We start from the raw sequence: 23,033 nt of genomic DNA, 5'->3' as shown, positions 1-23,033 counted from the left end.
TCTCTCTCTCTCTCTCTCTCTCTCTCTCTCTCTCTCTCTCTCTCGCGCGCGCGCGCGCGCCAAATGAGTGAGTGAAGGAAGAAAGGAAGGAAAAATCTAGCAACCTAAGACAGTATCCTTGGGAGTATTCCTTCTGTTAGATCTACTCGATAATTGATTGCCTTACCAGCACATGCCACCTCTATTAATATAATCTCCAAAATGATATTATTCCATTTTTATGTGATTCTAGGTATCACTTTTAGAAATAATGTTTATTATTTTTATTAGCTCAGTTCATTAATCTCATTAAAACTTTTTATTAGGTTTTGATACTTCTACAATGTCAATTCTGATATATGGAATAAGCTGCTTTAAAATGATTTCCTGCCATAATTTCATAAATAGAATAAGAGGAAAATGATTGTTTGCATATAAATAATTATTACATATTTTTTTCTATTTGAAAGATCATAGACAGATATTATCATATGTGAGATGTTTTGGTTATGTAAGAGATGAAGAGTCATGATTATAATTCACTTTAAATGTTTATTACAGAGATTTAAGAATGAATATTATCATAGTGAATATTGACCACTGTTTTGTGTTGTTGATGAAATCATAATCTTGGTATACTAATTAATGTTTGATGTATTTTTTACCAGGTGATATATAGAAAAGTTTACATAGACAACTTATAACTCAAGGAGTATTTTAAATACTGTCTTATTGTCTTGCTATCCTTATTATACTCAACATATTTCAATGAGCTTTGTTTAAATTTTCCCCATAACTACCGCTTCTAGAATCATGTGTTCTTGCTCTTTTGAACTTTCTAAATTATTCCCTGGGGTGTCTTAAACTGAATTCTAAATGCATAATCTCAGCAGGAAAGGAGAGTTCCGTTACTATTTATTACACAATTGTTGCCTGAAATCAAAGATGTCCTAAAGAATTCTTTCTAGATATGAGCATCATGGTTAATATTAACTTGTAACTTTTCACATTGCATGAGCACTTCTTGACCCAGAGATAATTATTTCAAATTTTATATTAAAGTCATTAAGTTTATTTTCTTCAGAATACACTATATTTGGTTTGGAGAGCTATTTACAAAACAGTATGACCAATTATAAATTAATTGCCTTTATAATTTAAAAAACTTTTTACAGCAAATTATCGGAACTGTACTCAGTCTCAAGAGAAGCTGAATGAAGATATGATTGTGTAAGTCAAAGTGAAATGTTAATATCATGTACATTGTATGCTGCTTTATTCAATTCTTATAAGGAAAAACCAGAAAGTTTGATCATTAACATTACTTATAAGTGATTAAAGCAAACATATCCTCTTCTTTCATTAGGTATATGAATATAATTATTACATATTTTTTCTATTTGAAAGATATGTAGGTTCATATGAATTAAGTTGTATTTAACAAAATTATCATCAATAGAAAGGTTGTTTTGGGATTTGCATGTTTATATCAAATCTGTCTCCTAGAACTGAAGGACTTGCTTTCCCTTTTTTTAAAACACATTTTCATATTGATTTTAGAGAGAGAGGAAGAGAGAGACATCAATAAGAGAGAACATTGATTGGCTGCCTTCTGCATGCCCCCCACTGAGGATTGGGCCCACAACCTGGGCATGTGCCCTGACCGGGAATCAAACCGGCTACCTCTTGGTGCCTGGGTCAGTGCTCAACCACTGAGCCCCACCAGGCGGGCAGCATTTCCTTTTTTCAGTTATTTTCCTTACAATCCCTATAGAAAAATACAACTTCTATGAATTTTTTTTTTTTTTTCAAATCTTTATTGTTGGATGTAAAATGTATTACAGATGTTCCACATTTTTCCCCCATGACCCCCCTCCTCCCCACTCCCGCCCCCCTCCCACCTTTTCCCACACTATTGTCTGTGTCCATTGGTTATGCATATAACTTCTTTGGTTTATTTCTTCCCAACCCCCCAACCCCTTTCCCTTTGAGGTTTGTCAGTCTAGCAATGAATTTGTGCTTCTTAATCCCTTCACCTTTTTCACCCATTCCCTCAACTCCGCTCCCAACTGGCAACCAACAAAATGTTCTCTGTATCTATGAGAATGTTTCTGTTCTATCTGTTCATTTTGTTTGTAGATTCCATTGTTGATAGATATGTATTCATTGCCATTTTGTTTGTTCATACATTTTATCTTTTTCTTCAAAAAGACCCTTCATCATTTCATATAATAATGGTTTGGTAGTGATGAACTCCTTTAACTTTTTCTTGTCTGGGAAAGTTTTTATATGTCCATCAATTCTAAATGACAGCTTTGCAGGATAGAGTAATTTTGGTTGTAGGTTCTTGCTTTTCATCACTGTGACTATTTCTTGCCACTCCCTTCTGGCCTGCAAAGTTTCTTTTGAGAAATCAGCTGACAGCCTAATGGGAACTCCCTTGTAGGTAACTAGCTGCCTTTCTCTTGCTGCTTTTAAGATTCTCTCTTTGTCTTGAACCTTTTGCATTTTGATGATGATGTGTCTTGGTGTGGGCCTCTTGGGGTACATCTTGTTTGGGACTCTCTGTGCTTCCTGGACTTGTATGTCTGTTTCCTTCACCAAGTTAGGAAAGTTTTCTGCCATTATTGTTTCAAACAGGTTTTTAATTTCTTGTTCTCTCTCTTCTCCTTCTGGCAACCCCAAGATGCAAATGTTGGCACGCTTGAAGTTGTCCCAGAGGCTCCTTACACTCTCCTCATTTTTTTGGATTCTTTTTTCTTTTTGCTGTTCTGATTGGGCATTTTTTGCTTCCTTATATTCCAAATCGATGGTTTACTCCTTGGATTTACGTATTCTATTATTGAAGCTGTGTAAATTATTCTTTATTTCAGTTAATGCCTCCTTCAATCCTAACTGTGTATCCATGATTTCTAACTGGTCCTTTTTTATGCTCTTGAGGCTCTCCCTAAGTACACTGAGGTTCTCACTAAGTTCATAGAGCATCCTTATAAGCAGTATTTTGAACTCAGTATCTGTTAAGTTGCTTATCTCCATTTCGCTTAGTTCTTTTCCTGGGGTTTTGTTCTGTTCTTTCATTTGGGACCTGTTTCTTTGTCTCCTCATTTTGGCTGCCTCCCTGTGTCTGTTTCTGTGTATTACTTAATGAGAGGTATGGGGCTCGCTGAGACCAGATGCTGCTCGTTTGAAAGAATTTAGGAAAAACCTGAAGCAGGATCAAAGACAGGCCAATTCTATGGTTAAGCAAGTGGCAACAGCTTGGGTGGGCTTGAAAGTTGGGTGGGGCGGGGCGGGGCGGGGCCTCAGGAAATCAGCAGGGCAGGGCTACCAGTGTGAGCCAGGTTGCTGGAGTCCCAGATATGGCAACTGTCTGCCGCCCCAGGGAAAGGCTCACCAAAGGAACAAAGGCCTCTTACAGCACGTTTGTCCTGGAGAAAGCCCCCTCTCCAGCCTTCGCTCCAGTGCCAAACAGCTCAGTTCTTCCCTGTATGTCTCTGGTGCCCCTCGAGCTGCCTCCCCTCCAAGCTTAGAGGGAGTGAGTCCGATAAGTCCATTTGCAGGCCCTTTAAGGAGCTGCCTGGGGCTCCAGCAGCTTCAGCTTCCCTGAGCCTCAGTTCCCGCTGGTTTTTCCAGCCAGAAGTTATGGGGACTTCTCTTCCTGGCACTGGAACCCTGAGCAGGTCACCTGGTGTGGGACGGGGACCCCTCAGTCCTCAGGAAGCACCTTCCCAGCCGCGGGAGCCTCCTGATTGTTATCTGCCACACTTTGGGTGTGGGACCAGCCCGTCTCAGCGCCGCAGCCATCGCCGCTGCCGCCACCCCTCGCGCTGCCGCCCCTCCTACCAGTCTGGATGTGGCTGCTGCTTTAATTCCGTAGTTGTAGGACTTCCATTCAGCTTGATTTCAGGCAGTTTTGAATGATGGTTGTTCTGTAGTTTAGTTGTAACTTTGATGTGGTTGTGGGAGGACACGATACCGTGTTTACGCTGCTATCTTGACCGGAAGTCCAACTTCTGTGAATTTTGAAAAACAAAAAGAAGTGTGCAAAAAATAGTAAAAATAATAGTAAAATAGTAACATTTTATTGACTATTTTAGACACTAATTTTTCAGACTATTATAGTTCTATTTAGATTAAAAACTAAAAAGTCTGGAATAAGTAATTTATAAGGACATTGTGTGTTAGTAGTTTTATATATTAAACAGTATGTTTTCCTCTGTCACATATATAGAGTTTGTTAGTTAGAAAGATGTTACTTTACTGAGTATAATCACTGGATTTCAGTAGTATCTCACTAAAACTATGAGTCTTTGATATAGCCCTAAGTGATTTCTCATGTTTTCGCCCAAAAGTGAAGCCTCTGCCCTGGCTGGTTTGGCTCAGCAGTTAGAGCATCAGCCTGCAGGCAGAGAGTCCTGGGTTCGGTTCCCACTAAGGGCACATACCTTGGTTGTAATTTGCCCCCTGCCCCAGGTTGGGGTCCTGTGGATGGCAACCATTCGATGTGTCTCTTTCACATTGATGTTTTTCTCTCTCTCTTCCTTCCTCTCTCCTTCCCCCTCTATCTGAAGATAAATGCAAAAATGTCCTCCGGTGAGGATAAAAAAAAAAAATTTTTTTAAAGCAACAACAAAAAAAACAGAAGTGAAGCCTTTATGTTATATAACCTGGGGGGGGCAACAATCACATCTCAATGACACCCTCTGGGCCTTAATTCTTTTTTTTTTTTTAATTTATTTTTGTTACAGATGTTTCTCCTCCCCCCACCCACATACCCTCCTCTCCATCCTACCCCTGACCCCGCCATTGTTGTCTATGTCCATTGGTTATGCATACACGCATATAAGTTCTTTGGTTTCTCTCTTCTATCCCCCTCATCCCCCTCCTCTGAGGTTTGTCAGTCTGAACAGTACTCCTTTCTGTGTCTCTGGGTCTATTTTGTTCATCAGGTTATTTTGCTCATTATACTTCACAAATAAGTGAGATCATGTGGTATTTATGTTTCTCTGATTGGCTTATTTAGCTTAGCATAATGCTGTCCAGGTCTCTCCACATCATCTCAAAGGATAAGAGATCTGTTCCATTGTGTATAAATACCACAACTTTTTTTATCCACTCATCTGTTGATGGACACTTGGGCTGTTTCCAGATCTTAGCAATTGTTAATAGTGCTGCTGTGCACACAGGGGTACATATATTCTTTCTGATTGGTGTTTCAGACTTCTTAGGATATATTCCTAGAAGTGGGATCACTGGGTCAAATGGCAGATACATTTCTAATTTTTTGAAGTAACACCATATTGTTTTCCATAGTGGCTGCACCAGTCTGCATTCCCACCAGCAGTGTACTAGAGTCCCCTATTCTCCACACCCTCCCCAGCACTTGTTTTTTAATGATTTGTTGATGGCAGCCATTATGGCAGATGTGAGGTGATACCTTATAGTTTTTTAATTTGCATCTCTCTGATGATTAGTGACACTAAGCATTTTTCATATGTCTCTTGGCCATTTGTATGACCTTTTTGGAGAGGTGTCTATTTAGGTCCTCTGCCCATTTCTTAATTGGGTCCTTTGTCTTCCTTTTGTTGAGTTGTATGAGTACTCTATATATTTTGGAAATTAACCCCTTATCTGATGTATCATTGGTAATTATGCTCTCCCATACAGTGGGTTGCCTTTCCATTTTGATGATTGTATCTTTTGCTGTGTAGAAGCTCTTTAGTTTGATGTAGTCCCATGTGTTCATTTTTTCCCTTTGTTTCTGTTGCCTTAGGTGACGTATCAGTGAAAATTCTGCTGCATATGATGTCCACAATTTTGTTGCCTACATTTTCTTCTAGGATTTTTATGGATTCATGAGTCACATTTAAGTCTTTTATCTGTTTTGAGTTTATTCTTGTGTATGATGTAAATTGGTGGTCTAGTTTCATTTTTTTGCATGTAGCTGTCCAATTTTCTCAACAGCATTTATTGAAGAGACTGTCTTTACTCCATTGTATGTTCTTGCCAACTTTGTCAAATATTAGTTGAACATAATGTTTTGGGTCAATTTCCAGGTTCTCTGTTCTACTGATCTGTATGCCTGTTCTTCTGCCAGTACCAGGCTCTTTTGATTACAGTGACTTTGTAGTATAACCTGATATCTGATATTGTGATCTCTCCTACTTTGTCCTCCTTCTTCAAGATTGCTGTTACTATTCGGGGTCTTTTTTGGTTCCATATGAACTTTTGTAGTATTTGTTCTAGTTCTATGAAATATGTCACTGATATTTTAATGGGGATTGCTTTGAATCTATAGATTGCTTTGGGTAATATGGACATTTTAATGATGTTAGTTCTTCCAATCCATGAACAAGGTATGTGCTTCCACTTTTTTATATCTTCCTCTGTTTCTTTTTTCAATGTCCTATAGTTTTCTGCAAATAGGTCCTTTACTTCTTTTGTTAAGTTTATTCCTAAATATCTTAATTTTTTTGCTGCAATGGTTAGTGGGATTGTATTTTTAGTTTCTCTTTCTGTGAGTTCATTATTGGTGTAGAAGAATCCATCAATTTTTGATGTTAATTTTGTACCCTGCTATTTTGCCAAATTTGTTTATTTATTTTTTTATCCTCACCCGAGGACATTTTTCCATTTTTTGTTCAGATAGAGCAGGAGGGAGAGAGAGAGAGAAAAAAACATCAATGTGAAGGGACACATCGAGTGGCTGCCACCTGCACGACCAACCAGGGCCAGGGACAAACTGCAACCGAGGTACATGCCCTTAGCGGGAACCGAACCCGGGTCTCTCTGTACCTCAGGCCGACGCTCCAACCGCTGAGCCAAACCGGCCAGGGCGCCAAATTTGTTTATTAAATCTAGTAGATTATTGATGGAGTCTTTAGGGTTTTCTATGTACAATATCATGTCATCTGTGAAAATAACCGTACTACTTCCTCCTTCCCAATTTGGATTCCTTCTATTTTTCTTCATGTTTGATTTCTGTGGCTATGCTAAATAAGAGTGGTGAAAGTGGGCATCCTGTTTTGTTCCTGTTCTTTTCTTTCTTTTATTCTCACCCAAGAACATTTTTTTATTTTTTTGTTTAGATAGAGTGGGAAGGAGAGAGAGAGAGAAAGAAACATCGACGTGAAAGGGACACATAGAGTGGCTGCTTCCTGCACAACCCAACCAGGGCCTGGGACAAACTGCAACCGAGGCATGTGCCCTTAGCAGGAACCAAACCCGGGACTCTCTGGACCACAGGCTGACACTCTAACTGCTGAGCCAAACTGACCAGGGCCTTGTTCCTGTTCTTAAGGGAAATGCTTTTAGTTTTTGCCCATTGAGTATGATGTTGGCTGTAGGTTTTTCATATATGGTCTTTATTATGTCGAGATATGATCCTTCTATTCCCACATTGCTGAGCATTTTTACCAGAAATGGGCGCTGGATTTTGTGGAATGCTTTTTCAGCGTCTATTAATACAATCATACAGTTTTATCTTTCGTTTTGTTTATGTGGTGTATCACATTTATTGATTTGCGAATATTGTACCAACCATGCATCCCTGGGATGAATCCCACTTTGTCATGGTGAATAATTTTTTTAATGTATTGCTGGATGCGATTTGCTAATTTTTTTTAAGGATTTTGGCATCTATGTTCATCTTGACCTGCACTGTTCAATATGTTAGCCACAGCCCAATATGGCTATTTAAATAAAATAAAATTAAATATTCAATTTTTTATTTTCAGCCACATTTTAAGTTCAATATTCACATAGGCTGGGTGCCATATTGAACAATATGGACATGGAATATTTTATTCATCACAGAAAGTTCTGTTATACAATGCTGTTCAGTACAGTGTGAATGGTACCCCCACAAGTTGTGCTTTGCTGCAGCCTCAACTCTCCTTGAGGGAAAGTTCTGGTTTTTTTTTTTAGCAACTTTTACATAAAATTTGTTTACAATGGGTCTTTTGAAAATGCTTGATTAGGATCCACCAGGCTGCCTTCTACAAATTCTATTCTTACAGTATTAAAACAGGATTTTAGTCTACAATTATGAAGTGTGAATTTCTTACAAAATGTTTGGAACTTTTAAAAATAGGGGCATTTGTTTAAAGAACAAACAAAAGGGAGAATAACCTGAAAAGGCATTCTTGCACAATTATTAAAAGGTTACTAAATTTATAAAGAAACATTTTTAACCTTTATAATATAGTATTTGTTATGCTTCTGTTTCTCAAACCAGTGTTCTGTTTTGGAAATATTTGAGATACATGATGTAAAAAGGTTCCGTGGTCAAATTAGTTTGAAAAACAAATGTACATGACAGTATCCTCTTGGATACACATAGGATAGAAAAGCAAGGTAAAGGCTCCATTTAATCCAAGTTTTCTAAACATTTTGGTTATGGAACCTAATTTTTTACCCCTAAAACCTGGTAACATTCTGCAAAACTAAAGGTTTGATGAACACATTTCTGGGAATTATTGCTTTATATAACTTTTTTTATTGGGATAAGGTAATACCTCTTTGTCGGTATTGAATTTTATTCTGCCTATTTTCCAAAGACAATGATTCATATGTAAATGTAATGTTTTAATGTTAGGTTTTTGCCTTTGTTTTATCTATTGCACAGTTATCCTGAAAATAATCCAATATCTCCTCGATTAATGGGATTATAGTGCCTGAATAGTCCCAAGATTATTGTTGATGAATATGATGCCTCCTCTTGTACTGTCAAGTCAATTCTTATGAACTTCTAAGCAACTTGTTTCTTCCTTTTTGCTACTTTGAATGTATCTACTATAATCTACTTGAAAATGAAAGGCAAACTAGATGACCAGGCAAACTGTTAGACTTAGTTCAATTGCATTTAAGGTAAAACCCATTATAATGGTTCCTTAACCATGAAACAAATTTCTTTCTCTCACATATAAAAAATTGTAAGTAAAGATGAAATGTGACTCAGATGTCATCAGGGACTCGAGATCCTTCTGTCTTTTTACTAGTCATATGACCACATATACTTTAGTTGTGCATATTACCACTCCAAATAAAGTGGAATATCTCTGATTGAGGAAGGAGATCAGATACTGGGTGATAGATAGACAGCAATTTCTGCTTTATAAGTTGTAGCCTGGAATAGTGCTCAAATTATATATATAGTGGAAGTGACAGCTGTTAATAGCTAATACATTTGAAAAGAAGGCAGGGAAGTTTAATTGGTCCAAAATATAGTAGGTTGAATAAAACTAAACTATGTCTTTGATTTTAGATTTTTAAAAATATTTTTATGGCCCTGGCCGGTTTGGCTCAGCGGTTAAAGCGTCGGCCTGTGGTCCTGAGAGACCTGGGTTCGGTTCCCGCTAAGGGCGCGTACCTCGGTTGCAGTTTGTCCCCGGCTCTGGTCAGTCGTGCGGGTGGCAGCCACTCGATGTGTTCCTTTCACATTAATGTTTCTCTCTCTCGATCTGTTCCTCTCTCTCCCTCCCACTCTACCTGAACAAAAAATGGAAAAATGACCTCGGGTGAGGATTAAAATATATATATATATATTAAAATATATATATATATATTTTATGTATATTGTCATTTTACAAGGGGCAGCAGTGCTAGGTATACAGTATTTCCCAAACTTATTTTAGAACCCTTTTCTCATAGAAATATTTTGAGTGGTTCAGTTCATAAGCCAAGAATTCAAATTTTATTTATTTATTTTTTTTTATTTTTTTTTTTTTTAATCCTCACCCGAGGGTATTTTTTCCATTTTTTTGTACAGATAGAGTGGGAGGGAGAGAGAGGAAGGGAGAGAGAGAGAGAAACATCGACGTGAAGGGACACATCGAGTGGCTGCCACCCGCACGACCAACCAGGGCCGGGGACAAACTGCAACCGAAGTACGTGCCCTTAGCGGGAACCGAACCCAGGTCTCTCCGGACCGCAGGCCGACGCTCTAACCGCTGAGCCAAACTGGCCAGGGCAAGAATTCAGATTTTAGATTCAGGATTCAGATGGTGGGCTCTGCCACTTTATAGGTATAGAAGCTGTCGTGTAACTTCTGTAAGTTTCAGCTTCTTCATATGTAAAAGGTGATGTTATGAGACCAAAAATGGCAACAGACTGAATGGCAGCTACACAGATCATCTCCCAGGACCAAACTGGAATTACAAATAAAATAAAGACAAATCATCAGGAAAAAGCAACAGAAAAGCAGCTTGCGAGGACAATATAACCAGGGACACTATATCAATCCTGGTAGGATTGCAGAGGCACGAGAGGGGAGCTGGGAGCCCACAGACAGCAGTTGTCTTAGCTGTGAGCAGCACCCGCCAGGTTAAATTCCCAAGCAGCTCCACAGCGCAGAGCAGGAACAAACACTAAAATAGCCACAGCCACTCACCTTGGGCTCCGGCAGAGGGACAATGGGCTGGACTGAAACTGTGTGGGGACACTTGAAATTTGGAGGGCACTTGGAGATTTTGCTGAGTTGCAGCCACGCAGGACTGTGGTCATCTTACTCCTTCCAGGGGGTCTGGGGAGAGGCAGCAGCCCCTCCCACAGAGATTCAACAACACCCTGTGGGCCACTGAAATGTAAATACAGGCTCATTAACAACCAGCATCTGCCTCAGGAAATCCCCTTATGCTGAACACCTCAGGGAGTTTTTCATTCAACTGAGAACCCAAGGCTCTTAAGGTAACCTCCACTAATAGCCTCCAGGCAAAAAGCTAGAGGATAATTGAACCATTCCTGGGCTTGCAACTCTGCCCAGGAAAGTGGTGTTTAACATGGGTCCTCCCACGCTCATTCAAAAACCTAGTAGAGGGAGACACGAACAGCAGAATACAACACCCACAGGGAAAATTTGGCAGGCTCCAAACCCCACAGAGATAGCCAAAATGGTGAAACAAAAAAACAAATGCCAAATTAAAGAACAAGAGACCTCTAATGAAGATGAGATAAATGAGGAGCAGTTAAGCAAGTTAACAGAGCTAAATTCAGAGCCATGATCTTGAGGAAGCTCAACAGCATGAGTAAGGACATCAACACCATGAGTAAAGACATAGAAACATTGAAAATCAACCAATTGGAATTAAAAACAACCAAGAAGAAATGAAGAATGACATAGCAGAAATAAAGAACACATTGGAAGGTCTAAACAGCAGAGTAGAGGAAGCTGAGGACGAGATCAGTGAATTAGAAGACAGGGTAGAAAAAAATCAACCAATCAGAAAACCTAAAGGAAAAAACAATTAAAAAACAGGAAGACAGCTTACAGGAACTGTGGGACAACTTGAAACATAATAATATTCACATCATAGGAGTCTCCAAAGAAGAAGAAAATGAGCAAATGTTAGAGAATATATTTGAAGAAATAGTGACAGAAAACTTCCCTAATTTGGTGAAGGAAGAAGGCATTCAAGTTCAAGAAGCACAGAGAGCCCCAAGTAAGAAGAACCCAAACAGGCCCACACCAAGACACATAGTAATTAAAATGCCAAAAATCAAAGACAAAGAGAGAATCCTAAAGGCAGCAAGAGATAAGCAACAGGTCATCTACAAAGGAATCTCCATAATGCTATCAGCTGACTCCTCAGCAGAAACACTACAGGCCAGAAGGGAATGACATGAAGTAATCAAGATCATAAAAAACAAGGATCTGAATCCAAGACTACTCTACCCAGCAAGGCTATCATTCAAAATAGAAGGTCAAATAAAGAGCTTCCCAGACAAAAAAGGGCTAAGGGAATACATTAGCACCAAACCAGCACTGCAAGAAATGTTAAAAGGACTGCTGTAATTGGTAGAAGAAATAGGAAGAAAAATAGAACCACACCAAACAAAAATGGCAATAAATAAGTACATATCAATAATCACCTTAAATGTAAATGGATTGAACGCTCCCATAAAAAGACACAGAGTAGCTCATTGGATAAGAAAGCATGACTCATCTATATGTTGTTTACAAAAGACCCACCTCACAACAAAAGACTCACACAGGTTGAAAGTGAAGGGAGGAAAAAATCCTCCAAGCAAACAAAAGGAAAAAAAAGCTGGGGTAGCAATACTCATATCTGATAAAATAGATTTCAAATTGAAGGCAATAACTAGGACAAAGAAGGCCACTACATAATATTAAAAGGATCTATTCAATAGGAAGATAGAACCTTGGTAAACATATATGCACCCAATATAAGAGCACCAAAATATACTAAAAATCTTGTGGAGAACTTCAAAGAAGAAATTGACAGCAATACAATCATAGCAGAGGACCTCAACATCCCACTGACATCACTGGATAGATCCTCTAGAAAAAAAATTACCAAGGAAACAGAGACTCTAAATGAAGCACTAGACCAAATGGATTTAATAGATATCTAGAGAATTACACCCCAAAACTAGAGAATTCACATTCTTCTCAAGTGCACATGGTACATTCTCAAAGATAGACCACATATTGGGACACAAACTAAGTCTTTACAAGTTCAAGAAGACTGAAATCATATCAAGCACCTTCTCAGATCACAATAGCATGAAACTAGAAATCAATTGCAACAAGAACATGCAAAGACATTTGAGCACATGGAGCTAAATAGCATGTTATTAAACAATGAATGGATTACCAAGGAGATCAAGGAAGAAATTAAAAACTTCCTGGAAACCAATGAAAATGAACACACAACAACACAACATCTATGGGATGCAGCGAAAGCAGTTCTGAGAGGGAAGATCATAGTACTACAGGCCTACCTCAAAAAAACAAGAAAAATTTCTAAAAGACTATCTAACTTAACAACTTAAAGAACTAGGAAACAAACAAAAAGAAAACCCCAGAGCAAGTAGAAGGAAGGAAATAGTAAAGATCAGAGCAGAAATAAGTGATATAGAGATCAAAATCACAATTCAAAGGATCAATGAAACATAGAGCTGGTTCTTTGAAAAGATGAACAAAATTGATGGAACCTTAGCTAGACTCATCAAGAAACAAAGAGAGAGAACCCAAATATACCAAATCAGAAATGAAAAAGGAGAAGTAACAACTGACACCACAGAAATACAAAGGATAGTTAACAAATACTATGAACAATTATATGGCAACAAATTCGACAATCTAAGCGAAATGGACAAATTTCTAGAAACACATAGTCTCCCAAAACTGGACCAGGAAGAGATAGAAAATTTGAACAGACCAATAACAACTAAGGAAATTGAAGAGGTAACCAAGACTCTCTCAGCAAACAAAAGCCCAGATGGCTTCACAGGGGAGTTTTACCAAACATTCAGAGAAGAACTAACACCCATTCTCCTCAAACTATTTCAAAAAATTCAAGAGGAAGGAAGACTTGCAAACTCGTTTTATGAGGCCAGCATAATTCTAATTCCAAAACCAGAAAAAGACACAACAAAGAAAGAAAACTACAGGCCAATATCTCTGATGAACATAGATGCCAAAATCCTGAACAAAATACTAATAATTTGGATCCAGCAAGACATCAAAAAAATTATTCACCATGACCAAGTGGGATTCATCCCAGGGATGCAAGACTGGTGCAATATTTGCAAATCAATAAATGTGATACACCACACAAACAAAATGAAGAATAAAAACCACATGATCATAACAATAGATGCTGAAAAAGCATTTGACAAAATCCAGCACCTATTTCTAATAAAAATGCTGAGCAATGTGTGAATAGAGGGAGCATATCTCAACATAATAAAGGCCATATATGAAAGACCTACAGCCAGCATCATACTCATTGGGCAAAACTAAAAGCATTTCCCTTAAGAACAGGAACAAGACAGGGATGCCCACTTTCGCCACTCTTATTTAACATAGTACTGGAAGTCTTAGCCCCAGCAATTAGACATGAAGAAAAAATAAAAGGAATCCAAATTGGAAAGGAGGAAGTGAAACTGTTTATTATTTGCAGATAACATGATATTATACATAAAAAACCCTAAAGACTGCATTGGAAATCTATATGACTTAATAAATGAATTTGGCAAAGTAGCAGGATACAAAATTAATGTCAAGAAATTGACGCCACTCTTATACACCAATGATGAAGTCACAGAAAGAGAAATTAAAAGAACAATCTATTTACCATCATGGCAAAAAAATTAGGATACCAAGGAATATACTTAACCAAAGAAGTAAAGGAACTATTTGCAGAAAAATATAGGACATTGAAAAAAGAAATAGAGGAAGATATAAAAAAGTGGAAGCACATACCTTTTTCATGGATTGGAAGAATTAACATCATTACAATGTCCATATTACCCAAAGCAATTTATAGATTCAATGCAATCCCCATCAAAATACCAACGGCATATTTCACAGAACTAGAACAAATATTTCGAAAGTTCATATGGAACCAAAAAAGACCCCGAATAGCCACAACAATCTTGAAAAAGAAGGACTAAGTAGGTGGGATCACAATACCAAATATCAGGTTATACTACAAAGCTACTGTAATCAAAACAGCCTGGTACTAGCACAAGAACAGACATATAGACCAGTGGAACAGAACAGAGAACCCAGAAATGGACCCAAGACATTATGCTCAATTAATATTTGACAAAGGAGGCAAGAGCATACAATGGATAAGGACAGCCTCTTTAATAAGTGGTGCTGGGAAAATTGGACAGCTACATGCAAAAAAAATGAAACTAGATGATCAACTTACACCATACACAGGAATAAACTCAAAATGGATGAAAGACTTAAATGTGACCCAAGAATCCATAAAAATCCTAGAAGAAAATATAAACCACAAAATTTCGGACATCATACTGAGCAGAATTTTCACTGATACATCACCTAAGGCAACAAAAACAAAGGAGAAAATGAACACATGTGACTACATCAAACTAAAAAGCTCTGCACAGCAAAAGATACAATCATCAAAATGGAAAGCCAACCCACTGTATGGGAGAGCATAATTGCCAATGATATATCAGATAAAGGGTTAATTTCCAATGTATAGAGAGTGCTCATACAACTCAACAAAGGAAGACAAAGAACCCAATTAAAAAATGGGCAGAGGAGCTAAATAGAAACCTCTCCAAATAGGACATACGATGGCCAAGAGACATATGAAGAAATGCTCAACATCACTAATCATCATAGAGATGCAAATTAAAAACATTGAGGTATCACATCACACCTCTCAAAATGGCTGCCATCAACAAATCATCAAACAACAAGTGTTGGTGATGGTGTGGAGAAAAGGGGACTCTAGTACACTGCTGGTGGGAATGCAGACTGGTGCAGCCACTATGGAAAACAATATGGTGTTACCTCAAAAAACTAAAAATTGGACTGCCATTTGACCCAGAGATCCCCCTTCTAGGAATATACCCTAAGAAGCCTGAAACACCAATCAGGAAGAATATATGTACCCCCAAGTTCATAGCAGCACTATTTACAATAGCTAAGATCTGGAAACAGCCCAAGTGTCCGTCAGTAGACAAATGGATAAAAAAAGTGTGGTACATATGCTCAATGGAGTACTATGCAGCTGTAAGAAAGAAAAGATCTCTTATCCTTTGAGACAACATTGAGGGACCTGGAAAGTATTATCCTAAGTGAAATAAATAAGCTACACAGAAAAAGACAAATATCACATGATCTCATTTATTTGTGGAATATAATGAACATAACAGTTTGAGGAACAGGGTAGACCCAGAGATGTGGAAGTAGAGTACAGATTGACAACCCTCAGAAGAGGAGGTGGTCGTGGTGGGAAGAGATAAACCACAGGACTCATATGCATGTACGCATAACCAATGGACATGGACAACAAAACCAGGGATGGGGTGGAGGGGATGCAGAGGAAGGCGTCAGTGGGGAAAAAAAGGAGAAACATCTGTAACAAAAATAAATTAATAAAAAAAAGAAAAAGTGATGTTACTACTACTTTCTGGAGATTCTATGATTCTCAGATATGTGACATAACTAGCATAATATTTAACACACAATAAATAGAGCCATTAAATCAATCATAATTTATATACAGTTTTAAATTAGAAGGCTTAGACCTTGAAGATAGTTTCATTCCTGGTGAAAAATAAAGCCTGGGAAAGTAGCAGGATACAAAATTAACGTCAAGAAATCGATGGCATTTTTATACACCAATGATGAACTCACAAAAAGAGAAACCGAAAAAAACAATCCCATTTACCATTGCGGCAAAAAAATTAAGATACTTAGGAATAAACTTAACCAAAGAAATAAAGGACCTATTTGCAGAAAACTACAGGTCATTCAAAAAAGAAATAGAGGAAGGTATAAAAAAGTGGAAGCACATACCCTGTTCATGGATTGGGAGAATTAACATCATTAAAATGTCCATATTACCCAAAGCAATCTATAGATTCAATGCAATCCCCATCAAAATACCAACGGCATACTTCACAGAATTAGAACAAGTACTTCAAAAGTTCATATGGAACCAAAAAAGGCCTCGAATAGCCACAGCAATCTTGAAAAGGAAGAACAAAGTTGGAGAGATCACAATACCAGATTTCAGGGTATACTACAAAGCCACTGAAATTAAAACAGCCTGGTACTGGCACAAGAACAGGTATATAGACCAGTGGAACACAACAGAGAACCCAGAAATGGACCCAAGGCAATGTGCTCAATTAATATTTGACAAAGGTGGCAAGAGCATACAGTGGAGTAAGGACAGCCTCTTTAATAAATGGTGCTGGGAAAATTGGACAGCTACTTGCAGAAAAATGAAATTAGACCATCAACTTACAACCTACACGAGAATAAACTCAAAATGGATAAAAGACTTAAATGTAACTCATGAATCCATAAAAATCCTAGAAGAGACTGTAGGCAACAAAATTTCAAACATTATACGCAGCAGAATTTTTACTGACACATAACCTAAGGCAATAGAAACAAAGGAGAAAATGAACACATGGAACTACATCAAACTCAAAAGCTTCTGCACAGCGAAAGATACAATCATCAAAACAGAAAGGCTACCCACTGTATGGGAGAGCATAATTGCCAATGATATATCAGATAAGGGGTTAATTTCCAATACATATAGAGTGCTCATACAACTCGACAAAAGGGAGACAAAAAATCCAATTAAAAAATGGGCAGAGGAACAAAATAGACACCTCTCCAAACAGGACATACAAATGGCTAAGAAACATATGAAGAAATGCTCATCATCACTAATCATCAGAGAGATGCAAATTAAAACAATAATGAGGTATCACCTCACACCTGTCAGAATGGCCACCATCAACAAATCATCAAACAACAAGTGTTGGCGAGGGTGTGGAGAAAAGGGGACTCTAGTGCACTGCTGGTGGGCCATTATCGAAAACAATATGGTGTTACCTCAAAAAATTCAAAACTGAACTTCCATTTGACCCAGTGATTCCACTTCTAGGAATATACCCTAAGAAGCCTAAAACACCAATCAGAAAGAATATATGTACCCCCATGTTTGTAGCAGCACTATTTACAATCGCTAAGATCTGGAAACAGCCCAAGTGTCCATCAGTAGACGAATGAATAAAAAAGCAGTGGTACATATACACAATGGAGTACTACGCAGCTGTAAGAAAGAAAGATCTCTTATCCTTTGAGACTACACGGAGGGACCTTGAAAGTTTCATCCTAAGTGAAACAAGCCAAACAGAGAAAGACAAGTTTCATATAATCTCACTTATTTGTGGAATATAATGAACATAACAGTCTGAGGAATGGGGTAGTCCCAGAGACGTGGAAGTGGGGTACAGACTGACAATCCCCTAAAGAGGGGGGTGGTGGGGGAGAAATAAAGCACAGAACTTATATGCATGTATGCATGAACAGTGGACATGGACAACAAACTGGGGAAAGGGCAGGGAGGGAGGGGGAGGGGGGAATCAGTGGGGGGAAAAGGAGAAACATCTGTAACAAAAAATAATTATAAAAAGAAAAGATTGTCATCAAAATAAATTTTTTAAAAAGAAAAAATAAATAAATAAAGCCTGAGTTCTGGAACTACTTGGGTTTCTTCTGGATCCCATGTAGTTTGGAAGACTGATTAATAGATAAATGAGGAATTACTAAGTATGGTTCTTCCATGTAGAATAAATTGAGTGTATTTTTTTTTCTTTGTTTTCAAGGAATTGCCATTTAAAAAATAAATCAGTACTTGTATAAAATAATTTTAATTATTTTTTCTGATTAAATACTGAATATGTTCATATAGAAAATATGAAAGAATAAAATGCACAAAGAAAATTAAATCACTTATAATCTCACCACTAATGGATAATAAATATTAATTTTGGTTTATATTATTACAGTCTTTTTACATGTATAAGTATGCATATATAATTTTAATGTTATTAGAATTATACTATTCATATCATTTTAGCTTTATTGAGGCATAATTTACTTACTATAAAACTCACCAGCTTTAAAAGTACAATTTAATCATTTTTAGTAAATTTATAGAGTTGTGCAACTATCACCAGAATCCATTTTTAGAACACTTCCATCACTCTACAAAGATCCCTTCTTTGCATGTTGTCAATCCCCCTTTCCACCCCTAGCCTCAGTCAAATACTTACCTGCTTTCTATTTCTAAATACATTGCATATATGTATAGAAACATATAATACGTACAGGTTGTGCACTTGGCTTCTTTTATTTACCATTTGTCTTTGAGGTTTATTGATACTATAACCTGTAGCAGTAGTTTATTCCTTTTTGTTGCTTAGTAGTAATCCATTGCAAGGATATATCACATTTTGTTTATCTGTTCACCATTAGGATTGTTTCTGTTTTTTGGCTATTTAAAAATAATATTTCTATGAGCATTGATATATAAGTCTTTGTGTGGACATATGTTTTTATTTCTCTTGGGTAGATTAACTAGGAGTGGAATTGCTGAGTCATAAGGAAGTTTATGTTTATCTTTTTAAGAAACTGCCAGAGTGTTTTCCAAAGTGACTACCCCATTTTACCTTGCCACAAACATGTGTAACAATTTGTCTACATCATTGACAACACTTGTTATTGTCTCTTTTATTATACTCATAATAGAATGATCTTTGCATTTCGTTAGTAACTAATACAGTCATCCCTCACCACTTCACCCTTCGACTTTTGCGGCTTCACTCTATCCCGGTTTCTTCAATTATTGCTGTGCTGTGCTGTGCTGTGCTGTGCTGTGCTGTGCTGTGCTGTGCTGTGCTGTGCTGTGCTGTGCTGTGAAAAAACCGCGATAGAGTGAAGCCGGGAAAGGCAAAGCGCCAAATGGCGAGGGACGACTGCGCAGTAAATAAAGAATCCTACTTCGCGAAATTCATTTATTGCGATAGAGTCTGGAACTGATAGCCGGATAAATGAGGGCTGTCTGTAATAAGCATTTTTTTAATGTACTTTTTAAACATTTACTGTAACAAAAAAAAATTTTTTAATTAAAAATAAAAATAAAATAAAATAAACATTTATATATTTTCTTTGGTTGAAATGCCTATTCATATATTTTACCTACTTTTTAATTGCGCTGTTTGTCTTATTGAATTGTGAGAGTTCTTTAGACATTCTTGATATAAATTCTTTGTCACATATATGATAGGCAAATATTTTCTCCTACTTTGTGGCTAGTCTTTTCATTTTCTTAAGGGCTTCTTTTGAAGCACAAAAGTTTGAAATTTGATGAGATACAATTTATCAAGTTTTTCTTTCATGGATTGTGCTTTCAGATTTATAAATTTCTTACTTAACCCAAGATCGTGAAGATTTTTTTCCTACAATTTTTCTAAAAGTTGTAACATTTTAGCTCTTATGCTTTAGTCCGTCATTCATTTTGAGTTTATTTTTGCGATTGTTGTGAGGTAAGGATCTGACTTATTTTGTCCTATGTGGCTATCCATTGCCCAGCACTATTTCTTGGAAAAACTATCTATTCTCCATTGAATTTTCTTGGCACCTTTGCTGAGAATGAACTATCCATAAATGTAAGGGTTAGTTTCTGTTCTCTCAATTCTTTTGTAATTATTTATGTTTATCCTTATGCTACTATTACAGTATCTTGATTAGTGTAGTCTTAAAGTTTGAATAAATAAATAAGTAAATATCAAGAAATGTAAGTCCTCCAACTTTGTTCTTTTTTAAAATCATTTTGGCTATTCTGAGTTCTTTTCATTTCTATATAGATTTTAGGCTCACCTTGTCAATTTCTACAAAATAGCCTGATTTTTTACAGGAATTACATGAAATCTATATATCTATTTAGGGAAATTGTTGTCTTAACAACATTGAATCTTCCAATCCATGAACATGGCAGCCTCTACCTTTATTTAGATCTTTTTAAATTTCTTCCAACAGTGTTTTTGTAGTTTTCAGTGTACAATTCTTCTATTTCTTTTCATTTGATTTTTTAACCCATTTTGACTTACAATATTACAAATATTTTCCTTGTAACATTAAAAAAATTCTATAAATTGATTTTTATCAAACATATAGTGTTCTATGCTGTCCTTAAACAGTCCCTCTTATCAGAAAACAGTTGAGTCTCATTATTTGCAGTAGTTAATACTGAGCAAATACTGAACCATTGCTCTTAGGTTAAGTATAAGTTTAGGTTCCTGTGAGCTTCTGGCTACATTGTCATCAATCACTCAATCAATATATAACCTCATTTTATGTGTATTTCTGTTTAAAGACACCTTATGTACTATATTATTGATTCATTAACATTGAGCTCCCAGTCAACAGCACTATAACTCATATCTGAATGACACTTACCTAACATGTATTTTCTCCATACAGCATATCACAACCTTCTTACACTTAGGAACAATAGACAGCACTTCTGCATGCTGCTTGAGAGCTATTTTAAACAGTGAAATTATCAACAAAAACACAAAAATAAGGAAAACTTGGAACTACATAGACCACAAAAATCATACTTATTTGCAGAATGAGAGCAGGAACAAAAAAAGTACAGTGTTGCCTTGTTCAACCTCAACAGGAAACATCTGTGTTGAGCAACTCAAATATTTTGCCACCCTGTGCATGTCCATGAAAAACAATGAAAACATCCCAAGTATTGATTTGGGGGTTACAAATAAATTTTAGCGAGCAGAAAATTTTACGAAAGCAATCTGGAAATAATTAGGATGTATTGCGTGTTTCCTTGGTACTTCACTTTCCTGGCTTTCTAACTACCTTACTGACCACTTTTCAATATTCTTTGAAGGCTCTATGTCTTCATCCCAAACTCTACTATGTTTGGACAGTCTCTGAGCTCAGTCCTTTGTCCTCTTCTCTTCTTTATCTACACCACTTCATCTTCTCCATGGGTGGTCTTTAGATAGTCCTTTGTTTTAATTGCCACCTATAAGATGATGACTTCCAAATTTACATCTCCAGCCTTGCTGCCCCTGCAGTGCTTCTGACTCATTTTCAGCTTACTTCATCTCCATTATGATGTTTAATAGGCATTTTAGACTTATGTCTAAATCAAAATTCTCGATATCTCCTACATTCTCTCTCAGTTTCCCACATATGTAAATGGCACCCTATTCACCAGTTGTTCAACTCAAAATCTAAGGAGTTAGCCTTAATTTCTTCCCCTTCCCGAATTCCTCACATCCAATACATCAGCAATTCCAGTTTGTTGTATCTCTAGAATTATATCTAGAATCTGTCCACTTCTTTGGATATACTAGTTACCAAGCCTCCATTTTTCTCACCTTAGCCATTACAATAGTCTCCTAACTTAAACTGCCCATTTTTCTTGTTGTCCCATCTATTCTCCATAGAGTAGCCAGAATGATAATTTTAAAAAGGTGTGCAGATAAGATCATCCCACGCTTAATCTTACAATGGTCTTCTGCTTCTTTTGGAATAAAAGCTATACAATACACCATAGCTAACAGCCCTACAAAATTTGCCAAATTCTCCAGTCTAACTACTTCATACCACTTTGGACTTCATTTGCTCTTGAAACATGCTAAGCTTTTTCCTGCATCAGATCTTATTACTTGTTTTTCTCTCTTCTTAGAATGCTCTTCTTCTTGCTCCATTTAACTTTTGGATCCCAGCTATCATATCACTTCCTCAAATAGAGTTTTCTTTTTTTTCTTTTTTAATTAATTAATTAATTTATTTTTATTTCTCCTTTTCCCCATAGATACCCTCCTCCCAATCCCGCCCCCACCCCTCACAACATTGTTGTCTATGTCCATTGTTTATGCATATATGCATATAAGTTCTTTGGTTTATCTCTTCCTTTCCCCCTGCCCCCTCTTCAGAGGTTTGTCAGTCTGAACCCTACTTCTATGACTCTGGGTCTATTTTGTTCATTATATTCCACAAATAAGTGAGATCATGTAATATTTGTCTTTTTCTAATTAGCTTATTGCGCTTAGCACAATACTCTCCAGGTCCCTTCATGTCGTCTCAGCAGATAAGAGATCAGCTGCATAGTATTCCATTTTGTATATGTACCACAGCTTTTTTATTCACTCATCTATTGATGGACACTTGGTCTGTTTCCAGATCTTAGCAACTGTAAATAGTGCTGCTATGAACATAGGGGTACATATATTCTTTCTGATTGGTGTTTCAGACTTCGTAGGATATATTCCCAGAAGTGGGATCACTGGATCAAATGGCAGTTTCATTTTTAATTTTTTGAGGAAACACCATATTGTTTTCCATAGTGGCTGCACCAATCTGCATTCCCACCAGCAGTGTACTAGAGTCCCCTTTTCTCCACACCCTGTCTAGCACTTGTTTGATAATTTGTTGATGGCAGCCCTTCTGGCAGGTATAAGGTGAGACCTCATAGTTGTTTTAATATGCATCTTTCTGATAATTAGTAACAATGAACAATTTTTCATATGTCTCTTGGCCACCAAATACAGTTTTCTTAACCACTCTATCTCCACTTGCTCTCCCATGTCACCTTTACCCACCAGTTATTCTGTTAACTTCTCTGTTTACTTCCTTCATAGAGAAACCTGAAATTCATTTTCTTTGTGTATTGTCTGTCTTCTCCCACCAGGATGTAAACTTTTCA

General features: G+C 37.0%; 1 protein-coding gene across 1 annotated transcript in view; it reads left to right on the top strand.

Annotated features, from left to right (window-relative positions):
- The window catches only part of ABCB5 (ATP binding cassette subfamily B member 5), a 120,302-nt gene that overhangs the window by 6,300 nt on the left and 90,969 nt on the right, over positions 1–23,033 (top strand). The window contains exon 4 of the mRNA XM_036246686.1: positions 1,155–1,209. Within this exon, the coding sequence (XP_036102579.1) occupies positions 1,155–1,209 (55 nt within the window). The remainder of the gene's footprint in view (positions 1–1,154; positions 1,210–23,033) is intronic.

Source organism: Molossus molossus, unplaced genomic scaffold (genome assembly GCF_014108415.1).
Source record: "Molossus molossus isolate mMolMol1 unplaced genomic scaffold, mMolMol1.p scaffold_m16_p_7, whole genome shotgun sequence".
Classification (NCBI taxonomy): domain Eukaryota; kingdom Metazoa; phylum Chordata; class Mammalia; order Chiroptera; family Molossidae; genus Molossus; species Molossus molossus.
This window is presented reverse-complemented; position numbering and strand designations above follow the sequence as displayed.